The following is a 15,323-nucleotide window of genomic DNA, read 5'->3' on the forward strand; positions in this document are numbered from 1 at the left end:
TAATTGGCAAAGAACGGTGAGACTTTCGTTGCTTCTGTCATCGCGCTGTTATATGCAAACTGTGCGATGGGTAAGATCTGAACCCAGTTATCCTGTTGATGATTGACATAGCTTTCGCAGGTACTGTTCAAGGGTCTGATTTAATCTTTCTGTTTGGCCGTCTGTCTGGGGATGAAAAGCTGTTGATAGCTTATGATTTGTTTCCAGTAGCGCCATCAATGATTTCCAGAATTTCGAAGTAAGAGCTTGTCTCTATCTGAGATGATTTCTTCTGGCATCCCATGATCGGCTAATATGACTCGAATGAAGGTATATGCGAGCGCCTCGGCGTCGCTAGCTTTCTAGATATGGTATAAACTTCCCATATTTCGTGAGTCTTTCCGTGATGACGAGGATAGAGTCGTATTCTATTCCTGTTAACGGGTCCTTGGAGGGTGGAAGCTTGACGATGAAGTCCAAAGTATTTGATTTCCACGCTCCTTTTGGTACTGGTGTCGACTTGAGTTGTTCGTATGGCAGATGCCTATTGGATTTTGACTTGCTGCAAATGTCGCACTCTCTTACCACTGTCTCTACCTGCTTCCTCATACCTGGGAAGTAGTAGTGTCGAGTGATTCGTTCGAAGGTTCGTGTTACTCCCTGATGACCGTGTGCTGGTAACGAGTGTTGTTCTTGCACCAGCGGGCGTCTCATTTGACTTGGGACATACACTAACCCTTTGTATCGAATCAATCCTTGTTCGTCGATGGTGAAGTCGCCTTCGACTTTGGACAAGACTCGCTTGGCGCATTCGTCTGTTGCGTAAGCTTTCTTGAGTCTTTCCTCGAGTTCTGTATCTTCGATGACTGAGATCGTCGCTAGTAACTCGTTGTACTGTATTCCTGCATCTGTTTTCTTCAGAATTGCTCTAGGTCTTTCTTCCTTTGGGCCGGCGTAGTCGGTCCGTCTGCTGAGAGCGTCTGCTCTTGCATTCTCGGAGCCCTTGCGATAGGTTATCGTGAAGTTGTAGGCTGCGAGGGTTTCTGCCCAGCGGACTTGTCTGCGGTTTAAAACCTTGGTCGTGGTGAAGTATATGAGGTTCTTGTGATCCGTCCATACCTGCACAGGGTAGGTGGATCCCTCAAGATATACTCGCCACTGCTCAAAGGCAACGACAATAGCCAGTAGCTCCTTGTCGTGGATGTCGTAATTGAGTTCCGCGGGTGACAGTTTCCTAGAGTAGTACGCGATTGGTTTGAACTTACCGTTCTCGTCTGGTTGATTCAGACATGCTCCAATTGCGAAGTCAGAAGAGTCCGTTTCGAGGATGATCTTCTTTGCAGGGTCAAATGTAGCAAGGATAGGTGCTTCCGTGAACTTCGTCTTAAGTTCCTGGAAAGCAGCCTCTGCCTTGTCCGTCCATTTGAATTCGAGATCCTTTCTGGTAAGCTCCGTGAGTGGTTGAGCTACCTTGGAATATCCCGAGATGAATCTTCGGTAGAAGTTGGCGAAGCCTAGGAAGGCTTGCACTTCCTTGACCGTGGTCGGTGTTGGCCATTCCAACACTGCCGTTACTTTTGCTTGGTCCATCTTGATGCCGTGCGTTCCAATAATGTAACCCAAGAATTCGACTTGGTTTTTATGGAACTCGCACTTCTCTGGTTTGAGGAGTAAGCTGTACTCCTTTAGTTTCTTCAGGACGAGTTTGACATGCTTGACATGCTCCTCCTTGGTTGCTGAATACACCAGGACGTCGTCTAGGTAGACAATGGTAAAGATGTCTAAGTATTCATGCAAAGCATCATTCATCAGTCATTGCATAGATGCGGGTGCGTTTGTTAGCCCAAAGGGCATGACTTGATACTCGAATAGGCCATAGCGGGTGCGGAATGCTGTTTTCCACTCTTCCCCAGCCTTGATTCGGATCAGGTTGTATGCTCCTCGCAGATCTAGCTTACTGAAGATCTTTGCTCCTTGAAATCTATCGTGTAGTTCGTTGATTAACGGCAGGGCATACCTGTCCTTGATTGTGATGTTGTTCAACGCTCGATAGTCCACACATAACCGTAGGGAGCCGTCTTTCTTTGGTACGAAAAGCACCGGACTTCCTGCGGGTGACGTGGATGGTTTGATGAATCCTTTTGCTAGGTTATCATCAATGTACTCCTTGAGTACCTTTAGCTCTTTTTCTGATAGCTGATATATTGGTCCGAACGGTGGACTCTTGTCTTTCTCCAAGGGTATCTCGTGATCCCATGGTTGGTGCTTAGGAAGCGCCTCGTTCTTAGGGCCTTCCTGGAATAATTGCTCGTATTCCTTGTACTCCACCGGTATACTCGTCGGTGAGGATGCCTGGGCTAGGTCATCGAGCTCGGAGGTTGCACATAACTCCTTCCGGCCCTGGGAGGGTTTCTCCCGTTGTCGCGTGTCCGTCCGTTGTTCACACGCGCACTGGCTCATCACAACTTTCTCGTTCCACCAGTCAATCTGGGGGTTGTGTTTCTTGAGCCATGGCACACCAAGGATGCACGCATGGTTTTCCATGTGCACGATGTCAAACTGAATCGTTTCCTTGTGCCCGTGTAGCATGACCATTTCCAATGGGACCGTTTCGTGGGTCACCATTCCTTCATTAGTCGAGATGGGCTCTCCATCTACGACCATTAACGGGTATGGTTCGGCTTTCATTGTTGTTTTGAAGCCCTGTGTATCTGCTACTTTCTTTGTCATAAAGTTGCCCGTCGCTCCTGAGTCAATCATTGCTCGGAGGTGTCGCTGTTGTATCTTAGCGACCACATATAGTTGCATGCTGCCCGTCGTGGCGCATAGTTGGTCTGTACTAGGCCTCTTCGTGTCGCTCGCCGGTGGCCTACCGTCGAGGACTCCTAGTTTTTTGACTCGTCCGAGGAAGGATAGTATTCATCCGCTTCCAATGGTGGTCCTTGGGGAGATCGTTTCCCTCGCTCTTCTGCTTCGTCTAGCAGATGTGGGTATTTCTTGTATACCTGTTCGCTTTTGATAGGCAAGTCCCCTTCAGACTGGCTTCGCCTGAGGGCGTGAACTTGCTCTGCGTCTCTGAAGTGTATCCTGGGCGAGGATCGGGGAAACAACTGATTCTGGTGTTTCTTTTTCCAGTGGAGCTTGCAGTCATCTTCGCTGCAATACTCCCAGTAGACATACGCGTGCCAGGGATGATCAGTCTCTGTTGCGTCTGTCGTTGATAGTTCCCGCTGTCCTCTCACCCATGCACTATCTTCCCTCGGAGGCGTGGAGAACGTGTCTAGTTGCTCCATGGCTCTCCTTTCGATGCGTGGAGTGGGTCTCGCATTTTCCCGTCGGAGCATATCTCTGGCTTTCTCGTCGTACTTCTTCAGGGCTCTCCTGCGGTCCTGGTAGTAAAGTTCGACGCTTTTCATATACTTCAGTTTAGCCATATGCTCGACATCCTTCTCCAGTTCTTCCGCTTCTTGGGCTTCCAACTTAGCTACGTCTTGGGACGTGCCAAGCAGCCTGCGGGTATTCGTTAGTTGGTCGTAGTATCTCCAGAGGTCATCCTTGCAGTCGTCCACCTTGCATTTTAACGGAAGTCCCTGTAACAGGTTCCCGTAGAGGTCTTTAAGCATGGGGATTTTCCTCTGGCCATTGGGCTTGTCTCGTTCGGCCCTAATCTTCGCGTGGGCGTGTTTTGCCATGCGTCTTACTACGTTCTTGCACCGTGGACTCATTGGTTCCGTAGGTGCGAGTTCATCGAAGGTCTCCTGTTCTGAGACGGTGAACGATTCCGCCTCCGACCCTTCATCTGAGCTCTCGTCTTCTGGGGTGCTTTCGCCGTTTATTCCCCAGTCCTGTTTGCTCACAAACGTTGCGTTCAACTGTCCTGTCCAGGTGGCATTGAGTTGTTTGCCGACTTTGCGTCCGCCGTTCCCTTTCTTTGGCTGTCTGCAGTCTCGGGCCATGTGGCCTGGCTTGTCGCAGTTAAAACAGAGTCGTTCCTTGAATTGTCTGTCTTTCTTAGGGTCACGGGGTCATCCAGGTTTGAACGTGGCATCGAGTTCCATTGGGTCCGACCAACGGTTGTCTCGCGGGTGTTGATCCCGTCGTCTGCCCTCGTTTCCCCGGTAGGGGTAACTTTTCTTGGGCTTGTCATAGGTCCGACGTTCCTTCTGGAATTCGTATAGTCGATTGTCGATTCGGACCGTATGTTCGATTAGCGCTACCATGTCCGTTGGTTGTTGTTCCAAACGGGCAAGTTCCATACGTATATGGCTCTTCAGCCCACGTCGGTAGTGGCTGATGAGTGCGCTGGCGTCCCATCCTGTCTGATTGCCGTATCTCTGGAATTCTGTGGAGTATGTGAGGGCGCTGCCAGTCTGCTTAAGTGCAAACAGATGGTCTTCTGCGGTCTTAATCTCATCGATGTCTCCGAACATGCGTCGGATTTCCTTACAGAATCCATTCCAGCTGCCAAACATAGTCTGCGTAGTTGTCATGCTTCCATTGGTACTTTCATATTTGAAATAGTCCTTGAGGAATGGTTCGATCCATCGCAGGGCTTCCCCCCTAAGGTAGGACGCAGTCCACAGGGCATAGCTCTCCTGGGTGGGAAACTTCTCATCATTGAAGTGCTGGTACAGTTCGACCTGTAGCAAAAACACCTCAAGTTCCTTTCAGTTGCCGGAGTAAGTGTCGGGCAACTTGACGCGTAGAGTTTCCTTGAGTTCGTTGACGGTGGGTGCATCGGGCATCTCCTCATTCTCAGGCTTAGACCTCTGAGATGAAGTTGGCGTGGTGGGGTTTTTCCCCTTCGAACTGACGACAGACATGTTGCTTTGTGTGTAAGCCGGTACCTCGTAGAAGTGGTGCTCAAAGTGTAACGCTGACTTCTAAACGATAGAAGACACAGAGGTTCTCTTGCGTAAAGGTTTACTTATCAGAGGAGGCAGGGGATCAGACACAAAGGCTTCAAGTAACACGTTACTAGTATATAACAAATACTGTATTGAGTTGAGCACGAAGCTCCTATCTAAGGAAATACTATCTACTTATATAGTGGCGTCGTGCCTAGTGGACTCTTGGGAACTCACTCGAGTCCTCGGAGTCCTGGACTCTTAGGACTCTTCTCATCATCCTGCGAGTCCATCACGTGCCTAGTGGACTCCTGGGAACTCACTCGAGTCCTCGGAGTCCTGGACTCTTAGGACTCTTCTCATCATCCTGCGAGTCCGTCACGTGATACTTTCGGAACTACTATTCCCCGCTGCCCCTCCAGGTACCAGGGCCGGTCTCATGCGACCTCCCTCCTTCCTGTCCTGTAGTTGGCCAGCCTTCTTGTTCCGTCGTAACAGCAAGTTGCATATCGGCTCAAACTTCCAAACAGCATGAAGATTCATCCAGTATTTCATGCCAATCTATTAAGACTTGACTCGAATGATGCAATCGAAGGGCAGCAACAGGAACCAGAGCCTCCAGTCATTGTCAATGGCGAAGAGGAGTGGGAAGTGGACGAAATCCTCGACTCAAAAGTTATTCGAAAGAAGCTTTTCTACAAGGCAGCTTGGAAGAACTATCCACCGGATGAGACATGGTATACTGCAGAGAGCTTTGAAAATTCTCCAGAAGTTACCCAAGCATATCACAGAAAATACCCTCAGAAACCAAAATGAGAGCTGGAGACAATTGTTTTTTTTTTGAAAATGGGATTTCTTGATCAGGAGATCAACTCTGGAGTAGGGGGGGGGGTAGTGTTACGATATCAAGTGCGCCTTGCAGCTCGAGTGGGGGTTCAGGGGTGTGGGGAGCTTTCCGGGGTTGGAGCGAAGTTTTCAGTTGTGGAGTGAATTCTCAGAACTGGTCTTGCTAAAGAGAATTCACTCCACAACAACATAGCTGTATATAGATCGAGCCACTGCTCGAGTGCTCCTCTTCTCTTTCCTTTCTTCTCTAGATTGAGTTTAATTCATAATACCCAACTGGCGCCCTATGCCTTGGTGAACCGTGACAGAAACCACACGCCAATTAGTTCAGGATCTTCGCACAAGGCCCTTTGGAAGTCGTAAACGCGATTAAAATGCGTCTTTAATTCTGGACGTTGTTGTACAAATCGGTGGGCCCAGAGCTTCCCGACGCGCCTCCCTCCACGCGATTCGAGTATAAAATTTGCCATATCTTCTACATCAGCAAGCCGGGGTGCAAATCCTCTTGAATCCATATCAAGTATATTCCGAATAACCACCTCCTCTTCTAGTATAGTTAATTTCATCATTGCAGGCCGGCGTTCGTAGACAGTAGTTCAGCCGTTCATTCTGTCGCAGAGTGTAGAATGAGGTACTTCATAGAGCTTAGCAGCCTTCCGACGACTTAGATTTTTTGATGTTCAGATAGCCTCGATAGCTAGAATGATTTTTGCTTCTTGGGTAATCACTGACATAATAAAAGGTGGAAAAAACGCGTTGTGAAGTTAGAGGGTAGGAAATTCGGGAAAAGTGTCCGAGGTACTGATATGTCCGACGTACTGATAAACCACGTTATGCATTAAGTCGATATATTTTTGTGGATCCGAGGCATCGACTTATCGTATTTTTACTGTACTCACTAACTACACCCCGCTCGCTAACCAGCGGATACCTCGGCCCGTCCCCTAAGCATCTTTGCTAAACACTCTATACGCCACTAAATTCCCCCCCCAACTCCCTGGATTATTATACTTCAACGGATTCCCCTTCCCATCCAAAACCAGCGTATCCGCCGACTTAATATTAATCGCATACCACGCCAAATTATCCGGGTTATTCGCCACACGATTCATATTCGTCTGACACGTGCCATCGCACGCCGTCTTACCGTACGACCCGTCCCATGGTCCGTGGAAGAACGCCCAAGACGCGGAGTTGTACAGGAAAATGTCCTTCCCGCCGTCGACGTTGACTGCCAGCGCGGTGCGGCACTTTTGGTCGTTTGGAGCGCACCACGTGTAGTCGGGGTCGTGGTACGTTGCCTCTGCAGTCCAGGGGTCGGGAAGGGTGAGGGTAGCTTTGTCGCCTTGGTTATACGGCGTCTCGGTCTGCAGAAGGCCCGCAAAGACGTTTTCGGCTTGGCCGAAATTGTAGTTATACAGCCAATGATGCTCCGAGCCGCTGCCAACCAGCCAAGTGCCCTTCCTAGCCTCGACGAGGACGCCGCGGCCGGTAGCGATGATCTGGTTAGGCCCGCCATCAACGTTATGGTCTGCAGTCCAGGCCCAGAGGTTCTGGAAGTAGGAGGATGAAGATTTGGTGAGGTGTACCGCGAGGAAGGCGGCTTTGCAACTGTGGGTATCTTGGTCGGTGCAGGACTTGTGGATGGCGGTGTCGGCTGTGCCGCCGATGGTGACGAGGGTGTTCCAGAAGCCGACGTCGCCGGGGGCGGAGCCGGCCATGTTTACCTCGAGGATGATGGCGCCGGGGAGGACTTCGGAGACGGTGAAGCGCATGTCTTGGATTTCTGCGACGCCGGTCTCGCCGTGGTTGCCAACCTTGATGACGGGCGTGGGCTTTGAGTCGTCCTTGAATTTATCACCAGCACCTAGAGAATATTAGTTGATATACTTTGGCTACAAGAGGATTTAAAACTTACCAGACACAACAGCCCATGCCTCGCCAATGATGCGGGACCCGGGAGGAATGTACAGGGTATCCTTCACAATATACACGCCGTATGGGAAATACGTGATCTTGCAATTGGCGGCATTGTTGCGGAGGATGGCATTCAGAGATGCCGCATCATCAGTCTTCCCATCACCCTTAACTGAGTGATTCGCGACACTCTTGACGTTTACAACCTGATCGCTCGCAAACTTACCATAGCTGGGTGCCTCCTTGGTAAAATACTTCCCATCCTTGAGAAGGGCGTCGGGACGAACCGTCTTATACTGAGTTCCAGTCACGTAGTTGCCAGGATCAGCATTACCCCACACCCAGGTATCGATGGCATCGGCGGCATCAAGCGCAACGGTGTTATCGGCCTTGATGGCGATGGGGTTCGTGGTGTCATGCTCGAGGTTTTCAATGACGATCTGGTTGTTGCGATTGCCATTGGTGTTGGATGAATCCGCAAATTTAATGACGGGGCCGGAATTGATCGACTTGGAGTCTAGGAGAACCAACGACCCGGCATTGCCTGCCTTGGTAAGGTCGATGCCATGTCCGCATGTGTCGAAGGTGACGCCTTGGAGAAGCGACGTCCAGCCACCGGTGGCAGCGTAGGCAGTGGAGCTACGGTTGAAATAGATGTTCTTGAAGTTGACCTGCTGATTCGAGTTCTGGATACCAACCACGCCGCCGTGGATATTCTAGTATGTTTTAGTATTGTAACATGTAGGGAAAACTGCGATTTGGGACTTACCACATCGGTCACAGCAATGGTGGAACCGCCCTTAAGAACAATTCCTTTGTGCCCTTTGGAATATTCGGGCATCACAATCTTGATGTTTGACATTCCTGCGCCTTGGGCAACACCCCAATTAAGGGCCATAACAGCCTTGTGCTTATTGATGGCAGTTGTGTCAATGACAATATTTTTGATAAGAGTCATGAAGCTCGTCTCCGGCGCACCGACTCCAAAATCGAAACCATTGACAACGGAATCTCCATCAAAATCGGCCGAAGCCTTGATGACTGGGGGATCATTTGGGTCGCCCACAATAATCGTGCCCACGCGGAGATCCCAGGTCTTGGAGATTTGGTAAGTTCCACCCGGGAGGTAAACCTCTGCTGGCTTGGTGGTTAAGCCCTTCTTATAGCGGGAACCGCCATTACCATCGGAGTTGATGGCATGTTGCAGATTCCCGGACTGGTCTCCCGTGCCATCATTGGCGACTTTGAAGTCAAGAACGTTCCTGAACACAGGATATTTATCCCTGTTGTCAGTGAACGGTGCAATTCCTCTTGCTTTGCCTGTGTGATCCTGCTCATCAAGCCAGTATTTTGAAGGCTTGCTCGCGGTAGGACCAGTGCACGCTGCTCTCTCTAGCATGGCATCTGCACGGGGCTTTTGGAGGTGTGCATCATCGCTATATCAAAAAATCAGAAGCCATCCTTGATATGTACATCATAGTGTACTTACGAAACATGACTGAGGACTGCAGCAGCCAAAGACAGAGGGAGCACAGATGCAAAAGTCAGAAGACCCCGCATTGTATAGGAAAGATAAGAATATAGGACGCTTTCAGTTTGACATGGATCAACACAGACGAGAAACAATTGTGACAAGGACGCATATATATAGCTCTCTTGAGGCCCGTCACCAGAGACCAAAGGAGGGAACTTGCCTTTTATATATGATTCCCTCCTTCGACGGCCAACATCGACATTTCCCCGAGGCGCTTCGGCGTTCTCGCCGTTTCAACGCCGTGGTATGGTATTGGTAAAAACAGAGCTAGCTTGCAGCCCCCGCGAGTAGTGAACCCCGAACCTACCGCATCCTTGGTGGCCATACAGATCACAGTACCTGACTAGACCATTGGGGTCAACCGTCGGAACCAGAAAGGAAGCTTGGCCAAGGAAGGCATGTTGATAGTAGACTCGGCGAGGACATGCGGGGTGGGTGGGCATGTAGATCTCAGAGATACGGTAATAGACATCGTTTGGCACTGTATCACCTTGGGCACGTTGTAGCACAGTAAGGTAACAGATCACCGCCGTCAGGACCATAGAGGTCGGCAATTGTTGGGATAATTGGAGTAAGGAGGATGTTTGATGGCAGACGATGGCGGATGATGATGATTACATGGATGATTCAACAAGCAACCGAAGGTAAGAAAGTGTGGCTCGGGTTGACTGTAAATTAGCGTTGGTAGGGTGGTTGTTAGTGGTGTTAGTTTAGTGGTGTTAGTGGTGTTAGTGGTGTTAGTTTAGTGGTGTTAGTGGTGTTAGTTTAGTGGTGTAGGGGTGTTAGTGGTGTTAGTTTAGTGGTGTTAGTGGTGTTAGTGGTGTGCTAGTACCGTGCTAGTGGTGCCTGACCCTGGTGTGGTTGGTTCCCCTGAGCCGATCCCCAGTGCTGTTAGCACACACCATCATTGGTTTGTCCGGAACTCCGCGCTTAGGAACATTTCTTTACTGTACTCCGTAACTCGCATATACTGCATATTGTGCTGCATAAGTTACGGTATTCCTACTAATCGGTATTCCTACTAATCACGGCCTCACCTAACCTTAATAAAGCCGAAAAACTTCATGCCAGATACCTTGTTATTTATGAGCGAGGACACTAACCGAGCCACAGCCCAATCCATGGGTTGCCATCACAGACCTCTCGATGCGAAATCGTATCGATATCGTCAGCTTATGAGGGAGTTTAAGGTGGAGGCAACACGAGATGCAGCGTCAAATTTATAGTAATGCTGATTATATGGTTACGACTATCCGCAGTCATGCTATGCTGATTACTATATGGTTGCGTCCATCTACATGTATATGGCTTAACAATATACAACATGATGATAACCCCCCCCAACAGTTCATTTACTGTTTCCAAACTGACATCATGCAGGCACTCCTCTCTAAGCCTTGAGACCCGCAACAAGCTTGTCTCCAACAGCCTTGATGCTGTCTTCGAACTCCTTCGCGTTGCGGGCGTTCCACTTGGTCGAGGAGCTCGGCACGGCAGCCTTGCCAGGGAAACCGATGTAAAGAACGTCCTTCTGGTCATGGCCACTGTTTCCATCGAGGTGCTCTTTCGGGAAGCACATATCAGCCAGGGAAATGGAGGCCTCTCCGACTGAGGTCTCGCCGTTGGTATCACCCCAGACACCATAGAACTACCATCCAGAGTTAGCTTCATTCTCAAAGCACTGTCGCCGAACGCGACTGGGTGGTTGCACTTACGACTTGGTTGTTGCACACAACAGCCATGACACTAAGAGGCTCCATGCCATACTTTCGGGGGTCGAACGCTGGCTTTCTCCCCTCGTTGCCAAAGACGACGTATGGGTGGAGATTAGAGTCCAGGTCGTCGATGCCAACCTTCAATGCCTGAACCTCGCTTTGGAACGCCGTCGTGCCTTGTCCGGTAGGGTCATTGGCGCACTTGCCACCGGTCCTGTTGGCTCCGTCGCAGTCGATATCCATGTTGGCGTACTGGCCGCCATTGCCACTGCTGTGGATGAAAACGGCCCCCTTAATGTCGCCGCAGTACCCGAATGTTTTGGGACCGCTGCCATCTGTGAAGCCGCTGGCGAGCTTATTGCTACATGCTCCGCTCTGTGCAGCGTGTGAGAAGTGGACAATGGGTATCCTGACTTGATCTTGCTCGACATACCTTGTGCTTGTTGTAGATCTGAGAAAGGTTGTTTGGGAGGTTGTAGGCAGAGGCAACTGATGCCGCCACGGTAATAGCTGCGAGAGAGTACTTCATTTTGAGAATGGGGTATAAGGATAAGGATACTGGGAAGCAATTGAAGACTGATGAGCACAAAGCAGATGGTTATCTTGACAAAACACCCAGGGTTATGGTAGCTTTATAGTCTCTTCCACGGCTGATTGAGACATGGAATACCATATATTGGTAGTGATCGGCCGGTCCTCTATTCTGTGGCCATGCATAGCTATGGCACTTACTCAGTGCTATAGCGCCCAGCTTTCGCCGACATGAACCCGCCGGCAATCCCTTAACATACCAAGCAATGATCGCTCCACCTACCTACAGCAGACAACCTCTGGCAGTTATTTACCGCACGGCACCGGCTGCATGGTGCGCTGAATCGCCGAGAACTGCGAGAGACACCTTCCTAATGAGAGGAGGAATCTACAATGAGGCTGCACTCAGACGGTCAACAATGAATAAACACCGACTAAAACCCCGCGAAATAAATTGTGGGATGGGGCAAACGTGCTAAATTGCAGCATGGGACAACCAGCGTCGGCTTTCTATTAGAGTTCTGCGAGTAGTGCGAGTAGTGAGACTAATCTATTGATTTACCGGTATGTTCTTATTTCTTGAATTACTTTAGAGTATTATGTACTCCTCCGTATGGTGAACGGCAGATTATGCATGGTAAAACTAACTTTGCCCTGGATGTTGCGGGAGGGAAAGGGGTTTGGGATTTGTGATTTGTGGGGTTGGAGGCGGTGTGGCTTCTGGTTGGTCAGCCACGGAGAATTTAAAGGAATAACGCCACGCCGGCTTCAGTAAGGGTTGCAGATCTACCGTGCATCCCAGTCCACTTCGGTTCTTACTCCCCATCTCTGCATAATTCGTTCATTACGCACTCAACCCTTGTTCTTAAACAACACAAGCCTTCGTTTTGAGTTTCAGCCCTTCAGCCCTTCATCCCTCGTCCTTCATCCCTTATCCTTCATCCCTTATCCTTCATCCCTCATCCATCACCCCTCAAACCCCCTCCTCCTCGACCCCGCTTTCTCGCGTCCCCTCACTTCAGAGCCTTGGCCAACGACGACTCCAAACTTCGACACACAGCAGCACCGCACCTCCAAACGCAGCCATGGCTACCGTCGCCCACTGCCTGTACTGCTTCGACGCCCTCGCGGCCAACCTCGAGGACCGCTCCCCCTTGGCCCTCTCCGCCATCGAAGAATCCTGGCCCGACTACCCCAAAGGCAGCGACGACGGGGACTCCGACGCCGAAGCCAACGACACCGAAGCCGACTCCACCTTCTCCGACACCCTCCAGCTCCCAACCCCCAGCAGCCTCTCAGCCACAACCCCCTCAGGCTCAAGCTCCTCAACCTCCCTCCTCTCCCCCACACCCCTCACCCCATCCAGCGCCGGCACCTCCGCCCCCCCTCTCGCCCATCCACCTCCGCACCCTCCCCCTACCACCCCATCGGACAATCCCTCTACCCCCGCTCCGCGCAATCCAGCGCCCTAACCTCAACACCCCTCTTCGTAACCTGGAACATCCTCACGCCGCCCCTCCAATTGCGGCAACTCCGCGGCTGCATCGGGACCTTCGAAGCGCAACCCCTCGACACGGGACTGGCGACATACGCGCTCGCCGCCGCGCACAGCGATAACCGCTTCAACCCCATCGTGACGCATGAGCTGCCCGCGCTCGAGGTGGCGGTCACGCTGTTGACGAACTTTGAGACGTGTGCCGGGCCGCTGGATTGGGAGTTGGGTGTGCATGGGATTAAGATCAGCTTTTATCAGAAGAGTAAGAGGTATAGTGCTACGTATTTGCCGGATGTGGCGGTGGAGCAGGGCTGGAATAAGGAGGAGACGTTGGAGAGTTTGGTGAGGAAGGCGGGGTGGAGGAAGGGGGGGGTTGGAGGGATGTGGGGGAGTTGAAGGTCGTGAGGTATCAGGGGAGGAAGGAGAGTGTGGAGTATGAGGAGTATAAGCGCTGGAGTGACTGGACTGTGGCCCAGAAGTGAGGAGAGGTGAGGAGAAGTGAGGAGGATATGGCTACGGATACGAGGTGCTTGGCCATATGATGAGGGATGATACTACGATTGGGAGGCACAGGGGGGATAGAACAGGATAGAACAGGTCGGCGCATTCATGGGTTGATAGGCGTTATTAAGATATCTCTGCCTTATGAAACGGGGTTTTCATTCCATCGGCACCGTACCCGTTAGCCCACAACAGCGATTTTGGCATCTATGTGGATATCCCACCACATGAGGGGCTGAGAGTTTAGTCTAATATTCCAACTCAAACCAATTTCACCAAGCCAACATGTAAGCGAAGGACATGCACATCACCACCGAGCCCTCCGGCGCTATTCCGGCTCTATCAAGATTTGCCCACCGTCAGCCCACATCTTAACAGAAACAGTAACTTAGTGATCGATCTCTCCCTCGGCCCCATTTCCCCATTTCCCCATTAAATCCTACCCAACTCCACACCAAACTTTGGTGGTTATGACCTCGTAGATCGTCCGAGACATCACCTCCGCAGTGCCGGTAAAGACGGTGAACCGCTTTCCCGACCGTCAGGGGGTAGTGTAGGACTTTTGAGATATTAATTGATCCTTGGAAATATGTCTGTGGTTCTATGCCGGTAGATACCTATCGAGGTAGATAGACGGCAAATAATCACCTACGGCTGGGTTACTTGGGCACGGTGGAGGGCGAGAGAGATGCTGGTTATGAGTTTGGTTCGGAGCAGTACAGACAGTAACTCTACGACGGCGGTTGATGTTAGTAAACAGTTCAACTCTTCTTCTTCTTTATTATTTATACCCGGAATGTGCGAACATGAGCGACAAACACCAGACTAAGATTTGCAGGCATAAATGAGCCGATTACTTTTGTATTCTTGGATATACCGCCATAGCATCCCCATCCATAGCACTCATCCATAGCATCCCCATCCATAGCATCCCCATTCCCTCTCATCTACCGAGAGTTGGACATCACCATAACACTAGCAAAACGCACTATCAGGGACTCATCCCAACCCCCCCCCCGTTCCCGTCTTTACAACTCCCCCAAACGTACTCCCAGAGCGCGCCCATTTTCGTTACTCCATCTCCCTACCCCGGCCAATAAAACACGCCGCTTCCCAAACCCGCTCGCAAAAAAAAAAAAACAGCAAAGCCATCAGCCGCGCTCATGACGCCGAAACCGCTGCATTATCGCCATCCGCCAGCCTCTCCCGCTGCGCCATGACGCGGCCGTTGCAGATATCAATAAACATCTCAAACTTCTCAATCACCTTGTCCTTCTGCTCCAGCGCCGCCCTGAGCTGCTCAATCTCCCGACTCGTCTTCTCTTTCAGCTGCTCCAGCTCCTCCTTCATGCGCATCACCTCCGCCCTGCACTCTTCCCTGAACTTGTCCTCCGGGTTGGGCGCCGAGCGGCGCTTGTAGATCGTCTGCAGTGGCGCGTCCGGGTCCAGTTCTGTGTCTTGAGATCGCTTGTCTAGTTCCCGGGCTATGGCAGCACGCGCATTGTAGATGTCCCTTGGGAGATACCCCGCGTTTGGGTGCGCGGCTTGGATCTGCTTCAGCGTCTCCTGCGCACTAACACCTGCATCTCGCAGCGCCTTGACTGCCGCGACAGCCGTCCTGTCCAGCCGCCTAGCCGCGGGGTGGTCAATGGCACCCTTGCTAGGTCCATGGTTGTGCACGCAAAATAAACCATCCGGACGGTACTTCAGTAGCCACTCCATAGTTGTCTCTATAGCGTAGAGGCTGAACTGGCACCCAGTCTTGCGCGAAGTCGTAGCTCGTCTACGCACTGGCGAGTCCACGGGCAGCATGTTGTGTTTTGAGGTTCCACCTTTATCACACGTCAAGAGCACCTTCTTGAGTCCGATCCTGTTCTTTTTTTTCGAGCGTCCGATAACGCAGGCGTAGCCGCGGGCGAGGCCCCAGGCATTGACGGACTGGAGGAGAGCTTCGAAGG

General features: G+C 51.1%; 3 protein-coding genes across 3 annotated transcripts; 1 reads left to right on the forward strand and 2 right to left on the reverse strand.

Annotated features, from left to right (window-relative positions):
- Window positions 1-6,581: 6,581 nt before the first annotated feature.
- Window positions 6,582-9,734, reverse strand: VC83_05486 (uncharacterized protein). The gene is made up of 4 exons (XM_024469108.1): window positions 9,079-9,734; window positions 8,359-9,025; window positions 7,591-8,305; window positions 6,582-7,539 (listed from the first exon to the last, which is right to left on the reverse strand). The coding sequence occupies exons 1-4, from the start codon at window positions 9,147-9,149 to the stop codon at window positions 6,617-6,619; spliced, it is 2,376 nt and encodes a 791-aa protein (XP_024322977.1). The 5' UTR covers window positions 9,150-9,734; the 3' UTR covers window positions 6,582-6,616.
- A 607-nt stretch (window positions 9,735-10,341) lies between these two features.
- VC83_05488 (uncharacterized protein) lies at window positions 10,342-11,931 on the reverse strand. The gene is made up of 3 exons (XM_024469109.1): window positions 11,272-11,931; window positions 10,839-11,213; window positions 10,342-10,771 (listed from the first exon to the last, which is right to left on the reverse strand). Exons 1-3 carry the CDS (start codon window positions 11,365-11,367, stop codon window positions 10,514-10,516), a joined length of 729 nt encoding a protein of 242 aa, XP_024322975.1. The 5' UTR covers window positions 11,368-11,931; the 3' UTR covers window positions 10,342-10,513.
- Window positions 11,932-13,724, forward strand: VC83_05489 (uncharacterized protein). Its single transcript, XM_024469110.1, has one exon. The coding sequence runs from the start codon at window positions 12,455-12,457 to the stop codon at window positions 12,839-12,841; it is 387 nt and encodes a 128-aa protein (XP_024322976.1). The 5' UTR covers window positions 11,932-12,454; the 3' UTR covers window positions 12,842-13,724.
- Window positions 13,725-15,323: the final 1,599 nt, after the last annotated feature.

The sequence above is a fragment of the Pseudogymnoascus destructans genome (genome assembly GCF_001641265.1).
Source record: "Pseudogymnoascus destructans isolate 20631-21 unplaced genomic scaffold scaffold_14, whole genome shotgun sequence".
In the NCBI taxonomy this organism is placed as follows: Eukaryota; Fungi; Ascomycota; class Leotiomycetes; order Thelebolales; family Thelebolaceae; genus Pseudogymnoascus; species Pseudogymnoascus destructans.

Excerpts from the sequence above, each read along its gene's own strand:
- VC83_05488 (XM_024469109.1), bottom strand. The coding sequence starts at position 11,367 with ATGAAGTACTCTCTCGCAGCTATTACCGTGGCGGCATCAGTTGCCTCT. Across the intron at positions 11,214-11,271 it reads AGATCTACAACAAGCACAAG|AGCGGAGCATGTAGCAATAA; the intron begins GTATGTCGAGCA and ends CACGCTGCACAG. Across the intron at positions 10,772-10,838 it reads TTGTGTGCAACAACCAAGTC|TTCTATGGTGTCTGGGGTGA; the intron begins GTAAGTGCAACC and ends TCTGGATGGTAG.
- VC83_05486 (XM_024469108.1), bottom strand. The coding sequence starts at position 9,149 with ATGCGGGGTCTTCTGACTTTTGCATCTGTGCTCCCTCTGTCTTTGGCT. Across the intron at positions 8,306-8,358 it reads CCATTGCTGTGACCGATGTG|AATATCCACGGCGGCGTGGT; the intron begins GTAAGTCCCAAA and ends AAAACATACTAG. Across the intron at positions 7,540-7,590 it reads GGCATGGGCTGTTGTGTCTG|GTGCTGGTGATAAATTCAAG; the intron begins GTAAGTTTTAAA and ends AATATTCTCTAG.
- VC83_05489 (XM_024469110.1), top strand. The coding sequence starts at position 12,455 with ATGGCTACCGTCGCCCACTGCCTGTACTGCTTCGACGCCCTCGCGGCC.